Source organism: Lutra lutra, chromosome 2, assembly GCF_902655055.1.
Source record: "Lutra lutra chromosome 2, mLutLut1.2, whole genome shotgun sequence".
Classification (NCBI taxonomy): domain Eukaryota; kingdom Metazoa; phylum Chordata; class Mammalia; order Carnivora; family Mustelidae; genus Lutra; species Lutra lutra.
In genome coordinates, this window is record NC_062279.1 from 182,547,051 (window position 1) to 182,568,389 (window position 21,339).

General features: G+C 34.6%; 1 protein-coding gene across 3 annotated transcripts in view; it reads left to right on the top strand.

The window, feature by feature from the left end:
- Positions 1–21,339, top strand: part of SLAIN2 (SLAIN motif family member 2) — a 99,766-nt gene that overhangs the window by 58,631 nt on the left and 19,796 nt on the right. For 2 of the 3 annotated variants that reach the window (XM_047719241.1, XM_047719239.1), the window contains exons 4-7: positions 704–865; positions 4,609–4,968; positions 5,410–5,547; positions 15,065–15,142. In XM_047719241.1, the coding sequence (XP_047575197.1) occupies positions 704–865; positions 4,609–4,968; positions 5,410–5,547; positions 15,065–15,142 (738 nt within the window). The remainder of the gene's footprint in view (positions 1–703; positions 866–4,608; positions 4,969–5,409; positions 5,548–15,064; positions 15,143–21,339) is intronic. The other variant, XM_047719240.1, reaches the window with a different exon arrangement.

A 21,339-nucleotide genomic window follows, 5' to 3' on the forward strand; every position in this document is an offset into this window, starting at 1 on the left:
CATTACTAGTTGGACAAAGGAATTTTGTAAACATGGCATAATGCAGGAAAAATGAGCATAGTGTTCTTTTTTGGTTTGCTCCTAAATCTCTAAGGAATCTTGATTTTCCTCAAATTATAGTTTTCTTGCTTAGGAAAAGTAGATGCTTTTATTCAGGGAAAAAAATAATGGTATTTGCTAACGAGTAACTTTGAGAGGAGAAGACACATCATAAATGCATCTGTTTATAAGCAGTTCCACTGGCTGTCTTACAAAAGTTGGAATCCTCTAACATATATTGGACACTACCTACTTGCCAAGCACTGTGGTAAAAGCTTAATTGTTTCATAAGAGGACAGATAATTTATCGTTAAAATGTTTTGTTTTTATGCCATAACGTATGAAGGAGACCCTATAGTCCTCTTTATTTTTTTTTTTTTTAAGATTTTATCTTTTGTTTTTTTAAGTAATCTCTTCACCCAACTTGGAGCTCAAAATTTACAACTCTGAGATAAAAGTCACACACTCCACTGCCGAGCCAGCCGGGTGCTCGCTCCATCCTCTTTATTCTTACTAAGGTCAATTTTTAATTTCAGTATTTGGGAATTTTTTAAACAAAACAGAATAATGGTGAACTGGATCAAAGATTTAATATAAAATTAATTAGAACAGATGTTTATTCAGTTTTTGTTTAACCAAATTTCAAATCTTTTTTTTTTTTAAGGTAATTTGAAAAGTTCATCAGACAGAAATCCTCCACTCAGCCCTCAATCCTCTATAGACAGTGAGTTAAGTGCTTCAGAATTAGATGAAGATTCAATTGGATCCAATTATAAGCTAAATGATGTAACCGATGTACAGATTCTAGCTCGGATGCAGGAGGAAAGTAAGTATTTTAATTGTTAAAGTTGAGGTCTAGTTAAGATATAATTTTGTTGGGGTTATTAAATAGGTCTTAAGATGTGGAAGAATAGTAACAAATGTTGAAATTTCAGTGGCTTATTCAACATACAGACTTGCTTGTTCATTAACGTATTTTCAGAGTTCATTTTACATAGAACATCTTGTGTGAGGAGCAAAGAAAGGCAGGTAATACTCTGCTTCAATGACTGGTAACCATATCCTGCATGTTACTTTGTGCAGGAACTCTCTAGAGTAGTTATTACCCTGTGACTTTGTGTTTTCTTATTCTAGATCAGTGTTTCTCAACCTTTTTCCGTTATTAGCTCCCCAGGAGTGCCTTTTCAGACATTTTTTTTCCTTTTTGCCTACCACCTCCCACCATGATATTTTAATACCACAGATCCACCCTGCATATCTTTTTTTTTTTTTAAGATTTTTATTTTATTTATTTGACAGAGAGAGATCACAAGTGGATGGAGAGGCAGGCAGAGAGAGAGAAAGAGAGGGAAGCAGGCTCCCCGATGAGCAGAGAGCCCGATGCGGGACTCGATCCCAGGACCCTGAGATCATGACCTGAGCCGAAGGCAGTGGCTTAACCCACTGAGCCACCCAGGCGCCCACCCTGCATATCTTTATGTACTATGAGGACCATAAATTATTATGGTAACTAAGATTTTTTTCATACCCCAAGAACCAGTTATTACCCCTCGGGGACATAATCTCAGAATATATGATAGAGACTACAAAAAAAAAGACCTTTATGAGAAAATTGGAATTATGACATTAAATGAAGTGAAGCCTATGATCTTGCTTTGCTGCAGAGTGGTCCTTGCGACTTCTCAGGTCACAGATACCTTTGAGAATCCAATAAAAATTATATCCCTTGCCATCCCAAAATGCACATGTGCACAGAATTTTTCATACTATATTAAGGGTTTATGGATGCCCTGGCTTTCATTTTAAGATGGTGGTGAGAGTATTGCCTCTACATTTCTTTTTAATGGAAATGGCAATTCATTCTTATTTACATAGTTGCACTTTTCATATTTGTGTGTAAAAGATTTAAAAAAAAATTCAGTACACAAAATGTGAGTAAATAAAGATGAGGAATGAAAAGAGTAAGTGAAAATAATCAGACTAAGAAAATCACAGTGTCATTCTCAGGAGATCATAAAAGGATTCTCAACCTGAAGAAACAGGAAAACTTGAACATGTGAAATATCCTCACCTAATTGTACTGATAATGGTACACATTTTTAAAAGGCTTTTAGGGAGGATGGGTTGTTTTATGTTTTTAGTAAAGTATTATGGTTTGACTATACATTTTAGCATAAAATACCACAGGCTTAACTCTGAACCAAGCAATCTCTCTAAAGTGACCCCTTTAATCTTTACAATGAAAAGATTCTTGAAGTACACATTTCAGAGTGTTGACAGCTGACTAAGGGTAATATGGAGCGTTGGTATAATTTAATGAAATGCTTTCTACATTAGGACCCTTTATATAAATATATAGTTTTATTAAACTATAACATTTATTAAGAAACTGCAGAATGTTATCCTACTGATTCATTTCCCATTTTTACACTACTTCTCATAGAAAAACAAAGATTTGGTGCTTGCTTTATTTATCTTAAGCCCTAGAAACTAATAATATGGTACTCTTTTTTCTTCTGTAATTCTAACTCCTCATTGAGACTGGTATTGTCAGCTAGTGAGAGGCTAGTTTTTGTCAGGGATGTGAAAGAATAAAGAATGCTTCCTCACTATAACTTAGAGTTAATTGTCTCATTTCCTCTCTGAACTCTAGCTTTTTATTTATTATTTATTTATTATTTATTTATTTATTTGACAGACAGAGATCACAAGTAGGCAGAGAGGCAGGCAGAGAGAGAGAGGAGGAAGCAGGCTCCCCGCCAAGGAGAGAGCCCAATGCGGGGCTTGATCCCAGGACCCTGGGATCATGACCTGAGCTGAAGGCAGAGGCTTTAACCCTCTGAGCCACCCAGGCGCCCCTGAACTCTGGCTTTTTAGACCCCAGGATTTTGTTAGCAACTCAACCAGCTATTTGCTGTCACTTTCTTACTGTGTTTTGGTAACAAGTAAAAGAAATTTTAGCCTTACTTTAATCGTTCTTTTTAGGCCATCCCCATGCACAAATATTTCTTTTTCTGGTGAATTAAAAGATGCTAAAAATGTGCCCTATACTGCCTTCAAATGCCTGTTTCATTTTGTTTTGTTTTGTTTAAGCAAATGATTCTTTTTTTTTTAAGCAAATGTTTTAAAGTACCATTTCTTCAGGGTTTTTTTGTTTGTTTGGGGGGTTTTTTTGTGTGTGCATGTGTGTGGTTTTTTTTTTTTAAGATTTTATTTATTTGAGAGAGAGAAAGAGCATGAGAAGGGAGAAGGTCAGAGGGAAAAGCAGACTTCCCAGGGAGTTGGGAGCCTGATGTGGGACTCGATCCCAGGACTCTGGGATCATGGCCCAAGCTGAAGGCAGTGGCTTAACCAACTGAGCCACCCAGGTGCCCTGTTTGTGTGTGTGTGTTTTTCTAACAGAAATGTAGAATTACAGATTTTAGCTGTTGCCTGGTTAAGCCTCCTTATTTTTAATATGAGAAAAACACAATCCCATAGAGATTGTTGCTTCCTGAGGATCCCCTAGTACTGGAGGGCCTGCTTTGGGATCTGTGTTTTTCTTTGTAAAACAGTGCTCTTCACTGGTCTGCTGTCTTTTGTTAGGTGTCTTTAATGCTGTGTTTGCTGTAATGAGACACTAAGTAACTTGTTGGGTACTAGTGAAACTTGTGGCTTGACTGAAGGACCAGATAGGCCCCAGGAATCTGTATTTTACAGATACCTTGGTGTGATTCTCACCCACTTCTTTGGGTACCATATTGATAGAACTATCTGTGTATGAGTACCCATCTTAAAAGTTTGAATACTACTATGTAATAGTAGGGATCTTTAAATTAGGTTGTCCATATTTGTAGCAGGACTTGCTCAAAATATTAGCTAAATTCTGTACTTTCTTGAATAGTAATTTTTTTCTTCATTGAATATATATCAACATTTGTTTTTGTTCCAGAAGTTTTTATACTATTTGAAGGGCCTAAGGTTCCTTGGGTGTTTCTGGAGATGTCAGGATACATAGGGGAGCCCTTTGAAAATTTGTACGTGATGGCTTAGAATTTAAGCTTGTTTTCCTAAAGTCTTGGGTTGTGAAGCAATTGAAATTCATTTATGCCCAAATATTGAATTCCTGAGAGTGGGATAGAAGTTTCCTTCATCAATAACATCATTTCAGAGAATTTAGTATCCAGGGAGTTTATTTATCCACTTGTGTATTCTTTACATTGGTTGCACAGTACTTATTTTCCCTTAGTATTTCTTAAATGTTGATCTCAAATTGTGATTATTGTCTTTAGGAGTAGGAATATTTTCAAGTTTATCATTCTGCCTCTACTATAGGTTTCAGATTTAAGAAGAAAATGTTGCATTGGGCAAAAGTTTATAGAATTCCATTCAATTTAAAAATAATCTTTTTGAATGTTTTAGGCATATGGGAGAATGTGTAAGATGATTCAAGTGGAAAGGGAGTTTTCCTTTACACTTTATACCCTGTTTGAATTTCTTAATGGTATTCTTTTGTTTTTAAACTTCAAAAATATTTAAATGTTTAAAAATATACCTAAAGAAATAAAATAACACATTCATTATTGTCAGGTCTCCGTCAAGAGTATGCAGCCACCACATCTCGGCGCAGTTCTGGTTCATCTTGCAATTCTACAAGGCGGGGTACTTTTAGTGATCAGGAACTTGATGCGCAAAGTTTAGATGATGAAGATGACAATATGCATCATGCAGTATACCCTGCTGTTAACAGGTTTTCACCATCACCACGCAATTCACCTCGACCATCACCTAAGCAGTCACCCAGAAATTCACCTCGTTCACGATCTCCTGCTCGGGGAATAGAATATAGTAGAGTGTCCCCACAGCCTATGATTAGCCGCTTACAGCAACCTCGCCTTTCACTTCAGGGTCATCCCACAGATCTACAGACAAGCAGTGTTAAAAATGAAGGTAATTAGAATGTTTCTGGAGAAACAATTTTCCTTCATATTTCAGTATGTAACACAAATTTTTACCAGGGTTTTGTATTTCAGACAAGTAGATCAAAAGTTTAGTCAGTTTACTGTTTTATTGCTAGTGAATCAGTACACAAATAAAGAAGAAAGTGAATTTTACTTGATTATGTTAGTATTGCTTTGTCCTACTCATGAAGTGGTCTGTATGTAGATTTTTATTTAATTGATTTCTGGCTCTTTTTAAAGGTTTTGTTCTACCCATTTATAGAACCTGGGTTGAGTTGTTATAAGACATGTACTTCCTATTAACTCTAATAAAATATGCTGAATGCTTAAATAAAGAATTCAGTTTTTGATTGCCAATTAATATTTTAACTCTTTCTTCATCTAAAAGAATGGTTTGATTTTTTTTTTCCATTAAATTCTCTTGTTACAGAAAAACTAAGACGCAGTCTTCCAAACCTGTCCCGACCATCTAGTACACAAGTTGACTCAGTGAAAAGCAGCAGAAGTGACTCAAATTTTCAAGTGCCAAATGGAGGAATACCTCGCATGCAACCTCAGGCTTCAGCCAGTAAGTACCTTTATTGTACCAGTTATTTAAAGGAAAGTGAAAATAATAGGTAGTAATTTTATACTGAATAGCTGTATTAAACCATATCTGCAGTAAAGTACAGTACCCACTTGTATCAGTACTTGTATCTGAATGAAACTTTGGTCTCTCCAGAATTTTAAAATAAGCAGAGCTACTGGTTGTGTGTGTGTGTGTGTGTGTGTGTGTGTGTGTGTGTATTCCTTAGAAACCTACACATTAAAAAATGACAGGTTTTTGTGAGAAGTAGTCCTGGAAGAGACAACTTAAAACCCAAGCAGCTTTCTTAGAACATTAATAAATTAATAACATTAATAAAAAGCAATAATGATCCTGCAAAAAATACTAGCATAATCAAAAGCATGTTAAATTTTCAGTAACTAAAATAAGTACTCCAGCAAATATAGAACTTCAGAAAAAAAAAAAAAAAGTTGAAGGTAACTTGATGAAAAGGAAGAGCTGAGTCTGTTGAATGAAGAAGACATATGCAACATAAACAAAGATCAGAAAGAATCATGCGCAAAGAACTTCTAAGACAAAGGAGCCAGACTGAGCCAAGAAGTGATAAGGGAATAGATGGATACTGTGTACTTTGGTGTACAAGGTGATGAAAAATGAATTGAACACTTTCCAAAGAGTGTTACTTGTTACCTACAGTAGATAAGAGCATGTAATCCAATCAGGTTGAAACAAACTATCACAGTTCTATAATTTTAGAAATGCTCAATATGCACCCTTTGTATCCCACAGCTCGCATCAGTCTTGTAGTCTGATTCCGTTCCTTTGTGGCACATTATGTCACCGGTTGAAGTGGTAGCTGTGATGTGCTCCTTCATTTCCTCAGAGCTGTGAAGAAGTAGCACAAACATGAGGTTATTGATTGTTTCATTTATGTAACTTGTTTATTGAATAATACTACTTTGGAAGCATTTGATTATTTTTTAATTCCTTTACACTCTTTCTTGGCTCTCTTGTGTTTAGCTGACTTTGTGTATTTTGTGTTAAGCTGCTGTTACTTGGTGACTCAAAGATAAACAGGAAAAAATACATTTATGTTTTTAAATACATAAATAATAATAAATTAATAACAAATACATTAAAATAATAAAATTAATATTAATATTAATGCTTAATTCTTAATATTATTATTTAATATTAATTTTAATAAAATACAAAATAAAAATACATTTATGTATTTTTATCACAAATGATTTTTGTGATAACATCAATACATTTTCCTTATTTTCTAGTTGTATATGGTATTACTTACATTACGGAAACTCACGTTGTGCTGTACCATACATATATATTCCTGCTTAATCCTCACAACAATTCTGTGAACTAGGTTACAATTATTAACACATTTGGCAAATTAGGAAATAGGACCTTTGAATGGTTGAGTAACTTATCTTTGATCATATGGCTTATAGGCAGCATGTTAGGATTCACACCCATGTGCTCAAGAATCCAAGTCCACCTAGCGAGATTTGGCACATTTATGGTTAGAACTAAGATTTAAAAATAGTCCAGTGTCAGTTGGTTAGTATATTGTCTGTTTTTTTGTAAGATGAGCCCCAAAATTTAAGGCACTGTGAAAAATTATTACACAGAGATTTATGTACTTCATTTACTCAGCTGGATGTGTGTAACATGTTTTTGAACCAAGTTAAAATTTAAATGTAGTATTCCAGGTCTTACAGACTATGTAAGAGTGCCATTATGATACTCAAATGGTATACTCATAATTGGTATGAAAAATAGGGAATCACAGAACATTAAAAATAAAAATAAAGTAGCAATTTGAACTCTAAATTCTATCAAAATGGTGAATGATAACTTTTGTGCCTTTAAGCCTACAAATTAAGTCAGTTTGACCCTTGAGGACATTGTGTCTGGTTTTTTCCTCCTTGGTGTATTTGCCTGAAACAAAAAACAGTGCATAATGTTAATACAACAGGAAAGAAAATTTTGTATCATTAAGATTAAGCAGTAAAAATCATGCATATTACAAGCTACACTTTTATGGCCTATGCACAGATAATCCAAAACATCATTTATATTTGTCCTTTTGTGCTTAGTTTGAGTTCCCAGTTTTTCAAAACTTTTTATCTCCAGAGACAGCTTCACAGCTCTTTGTTAAAACTAGCTATATCTATATTCTCTTTACCATATTCAGTAAATTCTCAGTACCAGTTCTTTACTCAGGGTTGTTCTCTCATGCCCTCATGTATGCTCTTTATTTGAACTACTCTAGCACCTCAAAGCTATATGGAAATTAAAAAAAATTCTTCGCAGAAATAGAAGAAAATATAAAAGGTTGAGAACCTAGGATAAAAATGTTAATAGAAAAAATATATTGACCATATCTTAAACTTTGTGATAATTACTTTCCTTCTTTACCTACTGATTCCCTAGAATTTTTTTCTATAGGTGAATTATTTTTTTCTTTTTCCCCAGAAATTGATAGTTAAAGAAAATATGTAGGGAAAAATAATGAGATTCTAATCACTAATTTACTTTTAAGTAGAAAATATGTATGCAGTTTCAGAGTGGTGTATTTCAATATTTGAACAGTATATAAACAAAAGAGAAAGCAAGGTACCATCCCTTTTTTTTGGTCAATTTCATATACTTGTTTATTTTTATATTTGAAACTGTAGTGAAGCTTATTTACAATTAAAATGCCACAAATACTTATTTTAATGTAAAATCACATTAGTCCAAAAATATTTTTGGAAAAAGGTAAATCCAGAATTTTATCAAGTTTAAAACTTAAGTTTATTTTATAAAAAAATTGTAAATCCTTTTGCTTAAAATTAACATTATATTTTGTAATGTACTTATTTTTCTTAAAATTTTACATATATCTTTGATAAAAATGTATGTATGTGTTCTTTTAATTATTGTGTGTGTGTGTGTATATATATACACTGCTTTCATAATAGCCTTTTTATTTTGATATAGAATTATTTATAAATGTAATAGCAAGTCTTATATGTTTTATACATGAATTAGTATTTTTTATTTTTTGTGTCAGTTGGTTAGTATAATAGATGTTGCGTTTTGTTTTCCTTTAAGTCTTTATTTTTCCAGCCTTTAAGTGGTAAAGCTTTGGTTCTTACTTGCTGGTCTGCATGAACCTAACTTTGCGAGGTTGCTGTTATTTCCACTTACGGGACCACTTCTTTTGCCTTGTACTATGCCGATCACTGTTTTATATGCTTATTTGCTATGGCTGCATTATTGTGGATGCTGGCATTCAAATACGAATATTATGAGAGTTCTACTATATTTTCATTTTTATAGCTATTACCAATTTCCAACTTTTATATTTGAAATGTGAGGAACTTAAAAAGTTAAAGAAAACCAGAGCATTGCAGAGGTCATGGATATATGTCATTTTCTCAGTTTCTCCATTTAAAGGAAGGAATGTTTGTCAGGGACAGAGTTTTTTTCAAAAGACTAGTGCCTTGCTAAGACTACTAGAGTAGAGGTTCAGTAGGAAATTTAGTTTTCAGAAAGATACAGGAATTATCGGTTCAGAAATAAGAAAAGGGAGAAAAACCCTAGAAAATCTGCTGGTTTAAAAAAATTTAATACTTAAAACTCTGGCTAGTAGTTTTAAATGTTTATTTTCACATGAATTATCTCATTTGAATCTCATAAAAACCCGTTTCTTTTCACAGAGAGAAAGCAGATGTCCATATGTATTACACATGCAGTAGCATATAACTGGAAAAGTGCAAAACCAAACCAAATTACTCCCTCCTCCCAACCACTCTTTGAGTCCCCTGATATCCTCCCAATAATTTTTTGATTACATCATGCTGACCTAACTGCAAATGAGTAGGCATCTTGGAAAATATTCCTGAGTGACTACTGGAGCATTTTTGAGCTATACTTTGTGAATTACCACAAAAGAGTAAAATAATCCAGTGTAATATTTATCCACTTACTTACATTTAGTCAAATGGAAGAATATTTTTGCATAGGATACAGAGTGTTCCCCCAGAGAAAAGTTATATGGTCAGTATTCTACTCCAGACTTCTCACTGAAGAGGGAGTGTCCAAGACAGTGGTCCACTTACACGTAACCAGACTGCCCTGAGGCCCATGGGGAAGGAATTTTCATCCAGATTTCGCTTGGAACCAAACCTTAAAAGATTACACTTGAATTTTACCTAATTGTGAATTATAAAATCAAGTCATGATAAATCTGTGTAATGGGCTGATGTAAGAATGAATGGGATACTTGTAGAATTTCTTTTTAAGAATAAGCAGCACAATGATGGTCAATTATCTAATTACAAAGAGATTTTATAAATGTTTTTCTGACACTCGTATATATTTTGATTGAATACATCTGGGATGGTTACCCAACATGTATATTTTTTTAAAGTGTCTGACTGATCCTGCGGTATATTCAAGTTTGAGAACCACTTGATTAGATCTCTGCTACAGAGGATCTTGAATGCTTAGTTCAGATCTCTCTTCAAATTTTATCTAGTGATCAATCACTCATGTGTCCTTAATTATTCAACAGATACTGGGTATCTGTTATGTTATAGACCGTGGGATTATAGATATAAATGAGAGCACGTGCCCTTCAGTAGCACGGAGTGATTAGCAGGAACTTCTGTGAGAACAGAAGAAAGGCATTAAACTTTTTATGTGTGTGTAGAGAGGTTTTCAGGAATGTTATTGAAGTTATCTTTCTGCTAACTCAGGAGGAGCTTATGAGACCACATGAAGAAAGGAAAGACAGATTTACCTAACAGTGGGATTGGTAATGAAGTCTGAAAAGTAGCACCCTGTTTATAGTGGTTTTGTATGACTAGAGTGTAGGGTGCGGCAGGATGGTTAGTGCTTCCATTGATGAAGGATGAGAGAAATATGTAGGGCACAGACTGGGAGTTTTTTAATATATTAAGGAATTTGGATTTCATCCTATAAGTGTGGAAAGCCATGGTAGACTTTTAATCAATGTTGCTTCTTAGAAAATCCATTCTATTAGTAATATGAAGAATGGATTAAAGTTGAGAGACTAGAAACCATTTAGAAGGCTATTGTACAATCATGGCAAGAAATGAATATCTGAACAAAGCCATTGGTTCGGGAGGTGATGAGATCTGGATGAATTTTTAAAAATGAAAGAGGATATGTGACTTGGTAACACTGAGAAGATGGAAGGTGGAGAGGGAGAGAGGATTGAAAGGTGACTCTGAATGAGAATTTGTAAGCCATGAAAGTTTCAAAACAAAATGTCATTGCAGAGTTAGGGGGAACACTGAACATTTTACCTGGCAGTGATTAACATTCTTTTATAGTGGCTTATGCTTACTTAGTATTTGGGACCTGGAATTATTTTTAACATCTCTCCATATGACAAAATTATGTTCAGTAATAATGAAATAGAATGGGTTATAATAATAATGGCTGGAGAAAATGCAGACAATGAGAAATACTTTTTTATTGAGTGTTATTTTATAACTATCAGTAAAAAAATTATATCAACATTATAAAAGTATTTTTAAATCATTTTTTATAAAAAAGGAAAATGTTTTTACATATTGGTCTGTCACAGTAGTGAATACTATAGTTTAAGTTTCTGGAAATTTGCCAATAACTTCTTCAAAATTGATCTTTGTATACTGAAGCTCAAGATACAGTATAGCCAGATTTATCAGTTTCTCTTCAGTCATACTGACTGAAGAATAGTCTTCAATTTTTAAATCTGAAAAGTTTTTCTTCTTCCCCACAATGCACCTGTTGCACAAGTAAGGAAATAGTCAACATAATGATAAGTTGGACAGAAATTCATAAATTTCCATTTTACAATACATTTCAGAAATTGCCATCTTGTCCATATTTTAGTTCCTTTGGGGATCAAATCTAAAGATTTTTTGAAAAGATTTTATTTATTTATTTGACACAGAGAGAGAGATCAGAAGCAGGCAGAGAGGCAGGCAGAAAGAGAGGGGGAAGCAGGCTCCCTGCTGAGCAGAAAGCCCGATGCGAGGCTCAATCCCAGGACCCTGAGATCACACCCTGAGCCGAAGGCAGAGGCTCAATCCACTGAACCACCCAGGTGCCCCATTAGAAAAATTAGATTAGAAAAATCTAATGATTTTTAAATGTCTTCACAGCTGAAAAATTTCAAGTAATACTCAGTCACATAAATTACAATTGAAGTAACTCAGATTCTGTTTCATTTACTTAATTATCACTGTACCTTCATGGCTTATTTCTAAGCCGTGTAATGTAGGAAAAAAATTATTGTACAAAAGGGGTTAGAAGCACATAGTAGTGTGCTAAGTGAGCTTGATTTCACATCTCTGTGACCTTAACTCTGGAAAGAAACATGTAGTTGAATCTACCTGTGTTAGGGGAGACCATATAACTGGGAGTTCTGGTTATTTTTCATGTGAAATGCAATGTACATTAAAAGATAAGTATGTTCATTTAAATCTTTAATATTTGCTGTTAAAAGGTAACGGTACCTGCAGCAATTGTTTATAATTGTTTATAACTTAGGCTGACAAATTGTTTTCTTTAGGGAGGAGCATTTTATCACCAACATTGATTATTAATCCAGGACATGATGATGATGAAAAAAAAAGACCAAGCTGGTTTTATTTTTGCTCTGAATTCCTTACACGCCATTCACTCACTGCCCTGCCTGCACTGGAGTGAGGGGGGGGGGGGCTGGTTCAGCAGTTCCACTACTGTTGCCTTGATGCACATGAATAAGGTAGAAGGATTGGATGTAGGGAAACCCAAAAAGACACTGTCCTAATCAAAAAATAGGATGATGAAGGTCTGAATTAGGTATTTGGGAGACAATAGGGGGATGTAAACAGAACTATAGGGATGACTAAATGGAATTAAAGAAAACTTTGAGCCAGAATGACTTGGAGAATGGTGGTGTATGTTTAACAGAAATACAGAGACTTTCGGAATTGGTTTGTGGAGGAAGACATTAACGAACGTAGCATGAGAGAATAATATTTTTATTGTACCATCTTTGCTTTTCATGGCGGGGTCTTGCTAATTTGGAATTATATAAATATTAAGAGAGAAACCAGGGAAACAAGTATTTTTAAACAGCTAACATGCTGAATTCTATTATTGTGGAAAGATTTGGAGACTTTCTGTTTACTACGATTTTGTCTTTAGAAGGCTGATCAAATTAAGAGTGATAATTCAGATAAAAACTTAGTTTTCTTATTTGAGTAATACACCACTATGCAGTATCTTATGAAAATCACTCATTTCTTTGTCAGATTTATTAGATTTGTTGTATTAGACAAGTTTAGAGTATACTGCATAATTCTGTTTGCAGTCTGATTCTTCAGGTAACCATTGCATCGTTTTTACTTGTTATGGATGCTCTTGTTACCCATCAAGCTTGAGAGAGTCCATTGGAGTTATAGCTATTAATTTAAGTAGGACTTTTACAAAACAGATTACAGATGATATTTGATATTAAGCCCTCACTAAAAAAATTTTTAATGGTAATAGGTATTGTGGATTGCCAACATACATACTGATAATTACCTTTTGCCCTCATTTTCTCTATTCCAGTGATAGTGGCGTACTTCCTGTTCTTCAGATCCACTAGGCACACACTTACCTCAGGTCCTCTACCATTGCTTTTCCATCTGCCTACAGTGTTTTTCGCAGATATCTGTATGGCCTACTTCCTCTCTTCCTTCAGATCTTTGCACAAATGTCATCTCAGGGAAGTCTTTCCTGATCACCCCATTTATAATTGCAATTTAAATCTCCCACTTCCTGTCTCCTTTCCCTATTTAGTTTTCTCCTTAGCAGCTCTCACTGTCTGACTCTTTTCTTTCCCCTTTCTTTTCAGAATGTTAGTTCCATGAAAGTAAGAATTTTATCATCTAGTTGGCTACTGAAGAAATCCAGTGTACCTAAAATAGTACCTGAAATAAAGTAGATAATTAACTATTTGAAAGAATGAAAAAAAGCAGCAGCAGTGAATGAGTAAATGAATGACACTATGAATGGTTGGAAGTATGAATAATTATGCAAGTGGAGAATATTCAATGATGATAGAATCCTGTATTTCTGTGGGATAGATATGAGGTAATTATAAAATTGATTTTTTTTTTTAAGGTTTGAAGAAGTTTTTAGTAGTCTTCCTGGCACTATTTAGGCTGAATTGGTATATTATTTAGCTAAGTAATGTGTGGAATACTGTAAAATTTGAAATCAAATGTTTATTAAAAATATTTACTATTAGTGAAGAACAAGTTTGATATTTTGATTGGTTTACATATTGTAGATTTTCTCATCTGTAAGAAACTATTTCTTTAAGTATGCACTTTGCACTAAGATTTCCATCCCTTTTCCTTTCCGACTTAATGCCTAAGCATTTAAAGTTTTTTAAAAGCATTAATAGAGTCAAGCAATAGAGCAAAAGAGAAAGTCTCCTTAATTCTCTTTGAGGATATTATCAGGTACTCCTTTGCCAACCTGATGATTGTTTAAGTGCTGGCCAGACTTACGGTTGTGGGATCTCTTTCTCTCTGCATATAAATCCTAGAAGTCCAACTTAAAAAATCAGTAGAGTAACATTTTAGAACCACTTAAATAGGTAACTGTACTGGTAGATGTGGGTCTTTTCAGTTCAGTGAAACTATAGTGAGCTTTAACTCTGGATGGCTCTGAGCTGCCACTTACATGCTAGGTTTTAGAGGTTTGTTGCAGTTAATAGATTAGGAGTTTTAGAGAAAGCTTAGAACTCCTCATTGATCACTTTAAGAAGCGGATACTCGGACTCCTCCAAACCCGTCAACCCCAGCACACACTGTGCACCCCCCGACACACACCCTCTATCCACGCCATTTAATATGAGCATAGCCCAGATATGTTGCTTCACAAAGTCTAAAGTACAGATTAGTTTCATTCTACAGCAAGATGATGTTGAATATATTAAAGCCCCTGGATTTTTGCTCCCTTGAGGACCTGCCTCGTTCTGAGTTTTCTTCTCCTTTTTGAGTATGGGGATTACTGTTTTATGTTAGGGCAGTTCATCTAACAATAACTGCTTTGCCAAAGTCTGCTTTTTTGCATTGAACAAGTACTACTTTTATTTTATTCTATACTGTGTGCTTGTGTTCATCACTTTTACTTAATTAGCTTTATATTCTTTGCATCCTGTAGCATGTTTGCTGGTGGTTTGCTTTCTCTTTGATATTTTGATTGGTTTACATATTGTAGAGTTTCTCATCCATAAGAAACTATTTCTTTAAGTATGCACTTTGCACTAAGATTTCCATCCCTTTTCCTTTCCGACTTAATGCACTAAGCATCACTTTCAGATTCTTCTTCTAGGTTTCTAACATGTTTTCACCTTATGGTTTCTGTTCCTTGATAAATTTTCAAGTATGTATTAAAATATTCAAGTTTACAGAAGCTATAGCCTTTATCTTGTCCTTCCAGGCAAATATTACAGTTCCTTATTTTTCAACAGCTTCGCAAAGGCTGAAAAATTTGCCTCGTACTTCCCTCAAAGCCAAACAGTTGCTTCAAACTTCACCTACAAAAAGAGGTAACTACAGCCTCTTACTAAGTTTTAAATTTCAGCAAATGATCTAATAGTTAAATCTTATACCTTTTGATATACTGAGTCATTGATGTCTGTAGGGCACGTTTTCTTTCTTTCTTTTTTTTTTTTTTTTTTAATAAAATGATGTGGATTCGTTCTCTCTTGGATAAATCCAGAAGAAACTTATTTTCTGCAGAGGTATGTATTGGATTGCTCTTCTGAAAGGAATAAATGATATGTAGCATTTTCTTTAGAGAATTTATTATTTTTCTTACCAACCTAAAACTGAAGGTCATTGTTTTAGCTTAATGTAGATGAACTAATAAGTGCTTTAAGATGAACCAAATGCCAGACATTTTGTATGTAAATTTTTTTCTTCTGACTTTTGAGTTTTGGATTTACTTATCTGTAGGATGAAATGGGAATGCTTTTCTATTAGAAGTTGATAAACATTAAAACACAAGATGTTGTGGTTCACTGGTAATGTTCGGACTTATTTACAGGAGTGGTAGCTTTTTTAAGAACTGAAAGTTGAAGTATGTGAAGGTTGGACACTAAAGCTATCATATTGGTTTGAACAGATTGGATGTATGGGCAGCTAGAAAGAAGTAGAATTGGGGAAAATACCATGGAATGGGGTAGGACCAGCAGTAGTAAGAATGAATAGAAGCCTCAGAGGAAATGGGACATAACAAATATAAGCAATGAGGAAAAATATTAACCCTATCCGGGACATGTAGATTTCTCGACAGTTTCAGAACTCAATAAATAACAAAGATATATGAGGAGGATAAAGTGTTAAAGGACATTATGTGGAAAGAAGAGATTTGAGATTTGATTGTTGAAGAAAAAGATTTGGTTAATATGGGTACAAAAGCACTGAAATACATATTTTGGCATATTCATTTATATGTAAATGTTTTAGCAATGATTTGGTGAATTAAGTATGATTTAAGGAAATAGTTTTAGATAATAGAATCTGAAGGGAAGAGAATAATCAAATGGAAATTTCGCATGTGTAAATATTTGTGTTTAGAATACCGAAAGTTGATCATAGCCCTGCAATACAAATGTCTTTCGGTGCTACTGTCAGAAATAAGAATGAGCCTGGGTGGCTCAGCTGGTTAAGTGTCTGCCTTTGGCTCTGGTCATGTTCTCAGGGTGCTGGGATCGAGCCCTGTGTCCGGCTCCCCACTGAGTGGGGAGTCCACTTCTTCCTCTCCCTCTGTCCTTCTCCCTCACTGCCACAAATAAATCCATAAAATAAAATCTTAAAAAAAAAAAAAGACTGGATAGTATATGTTCTTTTGATAGAGAAGAAGGTGACGTATTAGGAATTATAATAGAAAAGTGTCCTTACAGAAATTATTTGAGGACCAAAGGCTTTTTTTTTTTTTTTTTTGAGACTCCTAGACATTTTTGAGTACTTGGTGAGAGGTAGTGAAAACAGGAACATGGAAAGATTGTGGTGTCTAAAACAGGACAGGAGATTACTGTATCATAATAAAACATAGGATTTTAAGTTTATATACATTTTGTTGTATGTCTCTCTAAACTGCTTCATAATTTTTAGGGGAATCAGGTAGGTTTAAATTATTTTAAGTTTTTACTCAAGGATTTTTTGCTGTTTATTAGGTTAAGAAGATCATAACTTTTGGGTGGTTGGTTTTTTTGTTTTGGGGTTCTTACTGGTTTTTTTCGGCCTGTGAAAGTTGCATATTTTTGTGACTAAGCCACCAAACTCCCACCCTCCATGATACGATGGCAGGAAAACCCAATTTTATAATTCCTGGTACCTCTAGTTGTTTTAGTAAAGGGAAAGAAGTTTGCATGTTTGCGTGTTGGGTTTTATTGTTGTTTTGTTTCTTTTTGTTTAATCTCTTAATTTAATCCAGACTCATAATTTTTTTTTATTGGTATTGTGGTTTGGGGTGATCATTTTATACTACTAGAAGTTCTGAACCAAAAAAAAAAAAATTCTGAACCAATTGAAAAAACGGACACAGATATACAATGGGATTTAAAATAATTCGGTTAGGTGTGCCTGACTGGCTCAGTCAGTAGAGCCCTTGATTCTTAATCTTGGAATCTGTTTATTTATTTATTCATTCATTCATCCATTCATTTCTTTTATTTGAGAGAGAGAATGAGAGTGAGCGAGCATGAGAGGGGGAAGGTCAGAGACAGGAGCAGACACCCCCCCCCCCCCCCCGCTAAGCAGGGAGTCCGATGCAGGACTTTGATCCCAGGACTCCCAAGATCATGACCTGAGCTGAAGGCAGTCGCTCAACCCAACTGAGCCACCCAGGCGCACTAATCATGGGGTCTTGAGTTCTAGCCCCATGTTTGGCGTCAAGCCTACTTTAAAAAATAAAACCTTAGGTTAATTACCAGTAAAGCTGAATCAGAGACTGAGATCTTTTGGGTCCAAGGCCAAATGGATTTTCTAATTTTCCCTCATATCTTGACTTTGAAAAAGAGGGTCTGCACTGGACTGGGGGATTCTCTATTCTTGTTAGGGAATTGAGGCAGACAAGATTCATACACCGTGTGTTCATGGGTACCTTTGGCATTTTAAACCTGGGACTCGTCAGTAAATTGTCACATAAATCAATTGTCCCATCCTGGGGATGAATCTGTAACATCTTCTAGAAATTTGGTGTACTTACTTTAAGGACTCAAAGGATCATGGAAAGAGGGAGAAGGTAGTTCTCTTAACAATTGGAAATATCACTAGATTTTATTTATTTTTTTAGAGAACACACATGCATGAGGGGGAGCAGGGAGAGAGAGAGAATCTTACACAGGCTCCGTGCTCAGCACAGAGCCCGAAGTAGGGCTTGATCTCGTGACCCTGAGATTGTGACCTGAGCCAAAATTAAGAACCGCTCAGGAACCCCGGTCACTTTGATTTTAATTGCATTTAGTGGTATTTGGAGTTTGAAGATGGGAAGAGAAGTAAGAACTGTGTTGCCTGGCACAAAGGGACACACCATAAACATCTGTTGAATGAACACAGTCATGCCACTAACTCAAGGCTGGACTAATTCCTCTTTGCATTTTCTTCTTGCAAGGGTTTTTTTGTTTCTTCAGCCCATCCATCTCTTTAAGGAAAAAAAAAATCCATTGTGTATAGTTAAGGCTTCCTGGGCGTGACTGTTTAAACTGCTCTAACAAAGAGATACTCATTCCTATTTATTGGGAACTCAGTGAAGTGGAGGTAAACAAAGTAAAGTCCTCACCAAGTCAGAGGGAAAAATATGACTACTTAGAAAAAGTAATGCATAGATCAGGACAAATTAAAATGTAGAAACATACTTTAGAAGGAAAGAGGCGGCAGTGTAATGTGAGTTAGCGATGGTTTTTGTCCCATACTGCTTTAATTCACTGAATTTTGAATATTTATAGAAGATGAGATAAATGTTTATAAGAAGCCATATTGATAGGAGTTTAAAATGCTGTTTGCTATCAGACTATCTGAAAATGGAGAAACTAGGAATTTTGCCGTTACCTTGGATCCAAAATTTAAAATTTCTTATATTTGCTTTTCACTAACAAGTATTTATTGACTCTGTATCATAAACAAGATACACTCATTATATCCTTCCCTTCCCCACCCCCACCCCCACCATATCTAGTCCCTCTTTATAGTTGTGGTCAAAGCCAGCTCTGCCATATGGAGTTTTTAGATACAGTTAAAATCATAGGAGTTGTTCCCTTTCCCATGATTTTATTATAGAAAATTGAGAGAATGGGAAAGGAGTGGGCATAGGGCTCTCTACAAATATACAAATCCTTGTTAGCCATTTCACACTATTTTGGAATGATAGTTGAATAGATTCTGCTTACATTTAGACAGGTCTTTTTTGATTTTCCAAGATCTTTTTTTCTTCTTTAGTTACATCTTCACTACATCTGTCCATTCCTTTTGTAGAGGAAGTCCTAGATCAAAATTTTCTCCTCTCTGAAATTGGTGCCTTTATTTTTCCGATTAAAAGCTGACTGACTTTTAGGAAATTAAAGTTAGAGCTAGAAAGCCTTCAAAAATCACCTAATTTGAATTAACCTCAGTTTATTCTTTTCCCTTCCTAGCCCTCAAGTTTATAGATAAGACAAAAATGCTGCTACCGTTATAGGAAACACTTTTTATAGTAGTGAAACTGTAGCTTAGTGCACTTCTTTACTTTCTAGTTTTCCCTTAGGTTATACATTAACCTTGTTAAAATACTTCTCTCCACATTCTGAGATTGTAGAACTTCTTGAATTTATAAATCTGTTTGTTAAATTCTGTTATTTTAAAATATAACACAAATTCAGAAAACCGTATAATACATACTTTAATGAATTATTATAAGGCAACCTTTAGTGACCACCATTCATATCAGGAGACTGTAACTTGGTACTTCAGAAACTACCTGTCTGCTTCCAGACACAATCCTCCCTTGACCTACTCCCCCAGAGTAGCTCTTCTTCTGAATTTTTATAGCGGTCACTTCCTTACTTCTTTGGACATTTTGATCATCCAAGAAATGAAACTGTAGTTCTGCCTCTTTATGTTTTTTTATGTTTCTCTTGATTTATAGTTTTCTTCTAACTCTGCACTCCCCGTTGTTAAGTTTGTTTAAAGAAACCACCAGATCATTTGCCCTGTAGCTGTGGATGTAGATCCACAGGCCAGATCTTGCTGATGTCTTTTCCATGGTGTTGTTTAGTACATTTCTCTGTATTTCCCATAAAGTGGTAATTGGATCTAGATGCTTATTAACTGGATTCGGTTTTGCTATTTGGGGGAAGAGTACTTCATAGGTGGTGTGCTGCTTTAGCCACAAGTGCATAAAGCAAGACTACCTCTTTTTTGGTGTGATACTATCAGTCACTGATGCCTAATACCTATATCCTTACTTTATTGGGTATTGCAGAATTTATTGGGTATTGCAGAATTGGTATATTTCCATTCCAATACTCCCTTTTTTTTCTTTTTGGTCAAAATATTTATATATAGAAAAACTTTTCCTTTATTCTTTGCTCACCCAACAATATACTTTCATTAGGAAATTCTGAATAAATGAATTCTTATTATTTACCAGTTACAAAATAAATTGGCACTCTACCGTCCTCCAAAGGTGACCCATATTTTTCTTAGATATGTATCATTAAGCTCTTATAGATTCAAACATTTTTTATGTGTTTTGATTCATTCTGGACATTTTCCCAGCTTTGGTGGAAGCTTCTTCAAGTTGGCCCTCAAGTCTTTTTGATACAACCCTAGTAGTCTGATAAATTATTGCTAACTGGTATGATAGGATAGGCACATCTTGTACATTTCCTGCCACAGATTAATCATTTCTCCAAAAAGTCGCAATTTCTTTTGATATATCGGAAATGGAATTTCAAAACCAAAATCTGAGTTTTTAGCTATATTAATTGTTACTGGGTTGGTCATTGTTTTTAGGCTTTCTTAGTTACTGGAGTTAGTAAATATATGCATAGATTCGTGACTGTGTATTTTTTAAGATTGAATGCCTTAATGAGTTCATGCTGATACTTCTATTCAAATTCAGGGCTTAAGGATAATTAATCTCTTAACTTACACCTGTATCTCCCTTATCTTGCTCTAAGAATCCTGTCTCTCACCAGCAGATAGAATTAAAATATCATTTAGCAATTTGTTTTATCCCATATTACACACAAAACCTGGGGAAACCATTAGCATAATATCATACAATGTGATTACTGAAAATACTTAATAAAACCTTTCACATATGCTTGCTCCTTTTTCTTTTAGCAGTTACACTGCATATCCATTATCAGATTGAAGAGTCATTTGTACTTTTATTTAGTCTTAGTTCTACATTTAAATAATATTTTAGCGCTTACCACCAGTCTGTACATTATTGCCTCACCAATCATTTTTCTTGTTTGAAGTTTCTTGTTTCATTCTCTAGTAGGTTCCTTAAAAGGGAGTTAAAGAAGCAGTATCCATTCCCTCCAGTTTTGTGTGTTGATGACAGTTTGTCCATCCTTTTTATATTTGAAATTCATTAACTAGATATGAAGTCTTTGGTTCATACTTTCTTTCCTTGAGTGTCTTAAATATATATTACTCCATTTTTGTCAGGAATAAAAAGTTATTTCTCTTACAATGATTTGGTTCTTTATCTGGATGTCCAAAGGATGTTTTCTTTTAAAGTTTAATCATT